Source organism: Stomoxys calcitrans, unplaced genomic scaffold (assembly GCF_963082655.1).
Source record: "Stomoxys calcitrans unplaced genomic scaffold, idStoCalc2.1 SCAFFOLD_92, whole genome shotgun sequence".
Lineage (NCBI taxonomy): Eukaryota > Metazoa > Arthropoda > Insecta > Diptera > Muscidae > Stomoxys > Stomoxys calcitrans.
The window spans coordinates 23,185-28,310 of record NW_026739410.1 but is presented as its reverse complement, the minus strand read 5'-3'; the positions used below and the strand labels follow the sequence as shown (position 1 = coordinate 28,310).

The 5,126-nt window shown below is 34.7% G+C and overlaps 1 protein-coding gene across 1 annotated transcript; it reads left to right on the top strand.

Moving 5' to 3' along the window:
- Positions 1-1,909: 1,909 nt before the first annotated feature.
- LOC106095220 (ras-related protein rac-2-like) lies at positions 1,910-2,536 on the top strand. The gene is made up of 2 exons (XM_013262462.2): positions 1,910-2,177; positions 2,238-2,536. Exons 1-2 carry the CDS (start codon positions 1,913-1,915, stop codon positions 2,534-2,536), a joined length of 564 nt encoding a protein of 187 aa, XP_013117916.2. The 5' UTR covers positions 1,910-1,912.
- The last annotated feature ends 2,590 nt before the right edge of the window (positions 2,537-5,126 follow it).

Genomic DNA, 5,126 nt, shown 5'->3' with positions numbered 1-5,126 from the left:
AGATTCGGCCCGGCCGAACTTAGCACGCTTTTACTTGTTTTATCTACTTTGTTATAGCTCTTTGCATATGTGCATTCAAGATCATTTGTTTTTTGTTTTGTTTTTGCAGTTACCGCAGCGATAACTACCAAACCAATGGTTGAACAACTTAATTATTAATTGGCTGCTATGGATGATTTAATTTATTTACTAATAAAATCACCATTTGGTTTTAAATCAAAATGTTTTCAAAAATTTACTTTTGTGGGATTTGTTTGCAGAGTTGCATTTTCCAACCCGCCACTTTAGTTCACATAAAATAGGATTTTGACAATTTTCAATGTTTTTTATTAAATTTTTGGATAAAATTCGAATTATAATATAAATAGAAAATCGATATAAATAGAATTTCATTGAAAAACCAATTTCGATAAAAATCACTTTTCAATCAGAATCGAATTTCAATATAAATCGAATTTTAATAAAAAAAATTAAATTCGAAAAAAAATCCAATTTCGATAAAAATTAAAAATTTAATTTCGATAAAAAAATTAAATTTGGAAAAAATCAAATTTTGATAAAAACTTAATTTCGATAAGAATTCATTTTCAATAAAAATCAAAATTCATAAAATGTTGACCTAATATTCTGGTGAAAAATTGTGAAAAATTTTCTATGGAAATAAAATTTTATCAAAATTTTCGATCTAATTATAATCAAATTTGGATTTCAAAAAAAATTCGATTTTTTTCATTAAAATTATCATATAAAATCAAAAATCGATAAATATAGAATTTCGATGCAAATTGAATTTCGATAATCAGATTTCATTCAAAATCGAATTTCAATACAATTCGAATTTTGATAGAAACATTAAATTTGATAACAAGTTCAATTTCGATTGAAATTGATGTTCTATAAAAACCAAAAATTTTATTTCGACAATTTCGATTTTTATTTCGATAAAAATTAAATTTCGACAAAAAAATTAAATTTCGATAAAAATATTAATTTCGATATAAATTCAATTTCGACAAAAATTCAGTTTCGATAAAAATCAAATTTTGATAAAAATTTAATTCCGATAAAAATTCAATTTCAATAAAAATTAAATTTCGATAAAAATTCATAACATTTTGAGCATTGTCAGCAAAATTTTGAAAATTTTATTTTAGAAATAAAATTTCAAAAAATTTGCAATAAAATGTTGACAAATTTACTATGAAAATAAAATTGTGAAAAATTTTATACAGAAATAAAATTTTATCAAAACTTTCGATAAAAATCGAGTTATGCTCAAATTTGAATTTCGATAAAAATTATATTTTTATGAAAAATAAAATTTCGATAGAAATTATATTTTGATAAAAATCTAATTTAGATATATATTCAATTTCGATATAAATTAAATTTTGATATGTGTTCAATTTCATTATTGTCATTAAAAAATTCATCGTAAAAAATTTCATTTCGATAAAAATTTAATTTCAATAAAAGTTTAATTTCGATAAAATTTAATTTTGATAAAAATCTAATTTTGATTATACCGAATTTGAACACAAAGCGAATTTTGAGGAAAATCGAAATTCGATAGACGATATTTTCTATATCATAAAATGTCGGTACAAATTCTAGATCTATATTGGGGTAAATAAATATATATCCAGCAACAGAATGACTATAATTTAAAATCCAATAATTTTTCAATCATCTTTCCAAAGAGTTAGCCTTGTGACTTTCAGTTGCTATGAAACGCAACTCACAATAGCCACAATTGCGGTACGAAGATAAAAGTATTTTTTTCTCGAAAAAAAAAAATCTAAAAAAAACAACATTGTGTTTAACTTGGAAGATTGTGGCATATTTTGAGTAAGACACCACTCGGTGAATAGATTTAACGCAAAACCCGAACGGGTTTCCTTTTTAACAAAAAATGCGACTCTTCAAATGTGTGATACTTGGTCACACACAGGCTGGCAAAAGCAGTCTGCTAAGGACATACATAAACAAAACTTTCTGCGGAAATTTGGATGCTACCACCAATGAACTGTATACAATACAAATCCAAGCCCCAAATGGCTACATGGCAGATCTACAATTATGGGATACGTCAGGTCTTGTAACCAATGATTATATAAGCCGTTTATATTTTCCCAACACGGATGTTTTTCTCATATGCTATTCAGCGGCCGATGGTGGTGAGTTTCAAAAAATTCCCCAACGTTGGGTATCTCATATACGACTAAAAAATCCCACAGCGGCTATCGTATTGGTTGCCACCAAAACTGATTTGCGTGATGATGTGGCACATCTCAAAAAATGGAATCTAAAAGCCATAAACTATGAGGCAGGTCAACAATTAGCTGCAGAAATAAAAGCTCTGAAATATCTTGAATGTTCAGCCCTGGAGGAAGTTGGAGTTTCGGCAGTGTTTGATGCTGTGGAGGCAGCATGTGTCAAAAATTGTATGTCATCTAATAGTATGGATTATGAAAATGAAGAAAAGCAGGGTGAGAATGAAAAATTAGAGGGAGTAAATAAATGCAGTATTATGTAAACCTAAAAAAAAAAACAAGTAAAAGCGTGCTAAGTTCGGCCGGGCCGAATCTTATATACCCTTCACCATGGATCGCATTTGTCGAGTTCTTTCCCGGCATCTCTTCTTAGGCAAAAAAGGATATAAGAAAAGATTTGCTCTGCCATTATTATATCATTACATGTTTGACACCTGTGTAAAATGTCAGCCAATTCGAATAAGAATTGCGCCCTTTGGGGGCTCAAGAAGTAAAATAGAGAGATCGATATATATGGGAGCTATATCGGGCTATAGACCTATTCAGACCATAATCAACACGTATGTTGATGGTCATGAGAGAATCCGTCGTACAAAATTTCATTCCAATCGGACAAGAATTGCACACTCTAGAGGTTCAAGACCCAAGATCGGTTTATATGGCAGCTATATCAGGTTATGGTCCGATTTGAACCGTACTTGGCACAGTTGTTGGATATCAACAACAAAACACGTCGTGCCAAAATTCATTCAAATCGGATAAGAATTGCGCCCTCTGGAGGCTCAAGAAGTCAAGACCCCAGATCGGTTCATATGACAGCTATATCAGGTTATGAACCGATTTGAACCATACTTGGCACAGTTGTTGGATATCATAACAAAATACTACGTGCCAAAATTCATTCAAATTGGATAAGAATTGCGCCCTCTAGAGGCTCAAGAAGTCAAGACCCAAGATCGGTTTATATGACAGCTATATAAGGTTATGGACCGATTTGAACCATACTTGACACAGTTGTTGGATATCATAACAAAACACGTAGTGCAAAATTTCATTCCAATCGGATAAGAATTGCGCACTCTAGAGGCTCAAGAAGTCAAGACCCAACATCGGTTAATATGGCAGCTATAACAGGTTATAAACCGATTTGAAGCATACTTGGCACAGTTGTTGTATATCATAACAAAATACGTAGTGCAAAATTTCATCCCAATCGGATAAGAATTGCGCACTGTAGAGGCTCAAGAAGTCAAGACCCAAGATCGGTTTATATGGCAGCTATATTAAAACATGGACCGATATGGCCCATTTACAATACCAACCGACCTACACTAATAAGAAGTATTTGTGCAAAATTTCAAGCGGCTAGCTTTACTCCTTCGGAAGTTAGCGTACTTTCGACAGACAGACGGACGGACAGACGGACGGACATGGCTAGATCGACATAAAATGTCGCGACGGTCAAGAATATATACACTTTATGGGGTCTAAGACGAATATTTCGAGTAGTTACAATCAGAATGACGAAATTAGTATATCCCCCATCTTATTGTGGAGGGTATCAAAAGTAAATGCGTGCTAAGTTCGGCCGGGCCAAATCAATTTAGGTCAAATCGGACAAAAATTGCGGCTTGTAAGGGGTCACGAAGTCAAATCGGGAGATAGTTTTATATGGAAGCTATATCTAAATCTGAATCGAGATAGCCAATTTGCAAACCCCGATGACCTACATCAATATTAAGTATCTGTACAAAATTTCAAGCCGCAAGCTTCACGCGTTCGGACGGACATGGCTAGATGGATTCAAAACGTCGAGACGATCAATAATAAATATACTTTATAGGGACTTAGACATATATTTCGAGGTGTTACAAATGTAACGAATCTTGCCTACCCACCACCATGGATTCCGCTTCAAATGTACTCTTAATAACTGAGTTTGTATTTGAATTATTGTGGTCTCAAGAAGTCATATCGTAATATCGGTTCTTAGGGGGGCCTATATCACCATATTGACCGATTCGGATAAAACTTGCCACTGATGTTGTAAATCACCGGCCGATACGGGATAACTATGAGCACCACACAGGCTGAAACTTTGAGCTCCGACTTGTGTGGTGGTTGCAGATGGTGGAAAGCTCCGTTTTTATGCGGAGTAGCAGCAAATGCGGCCGCGGGCAGTCAGCTATTTTCGAGAGGAGAGTCTCAGTGAGGAGTCAGGTGGCACTGGCTCTTAATTAAATACTGAGTACCAATGATACTCGAGATGACAAAGGCGAGTTATTATCGCCTTCAAATAACCAATGGCAAAAATCTGCGTCTGTTCCCAGGTAAGGGGCGGCTGGCGTTGAGCGTCCGATCTTGGAGCAAGCGGCTCGCCACAACGAGGGATACGTGTGCAATCCCACAAAACCCATGCGGTTGGGGCGCTGGGCCAGTAACCTGCCCCCGGAAAACGGAGAACTACTATGAGAAACAAAGAAATAGTTAAAACGGACCCCCCCAACGTTGACGACCCACTCAAACGAAAAAAGGACCATGATTTGCGGATCTGCACCTGGAATGTCCGCACCCTTTATAGAAAAGGTGCAGTCTACGAGCTGGCGGATGTATTAGAGAAGTACGAGACAGATATAACCGTCTTACAGGAATTGCGATGGACTGGAATGGCGTCAACGTTAACGAGATAACGTTCAGTAATAGGTTGAGGCTGATAGATTTCGCCGCGGCGAATAACATGGTAGTTAGTAGCACTAGATTCCAACATAAAAAAATTCACAAAGCCACATGGCTGTCACTCGATCAAAACTCGAGAAACCAAATTGATCAAGTTGTGATATATGGAAGGCATTC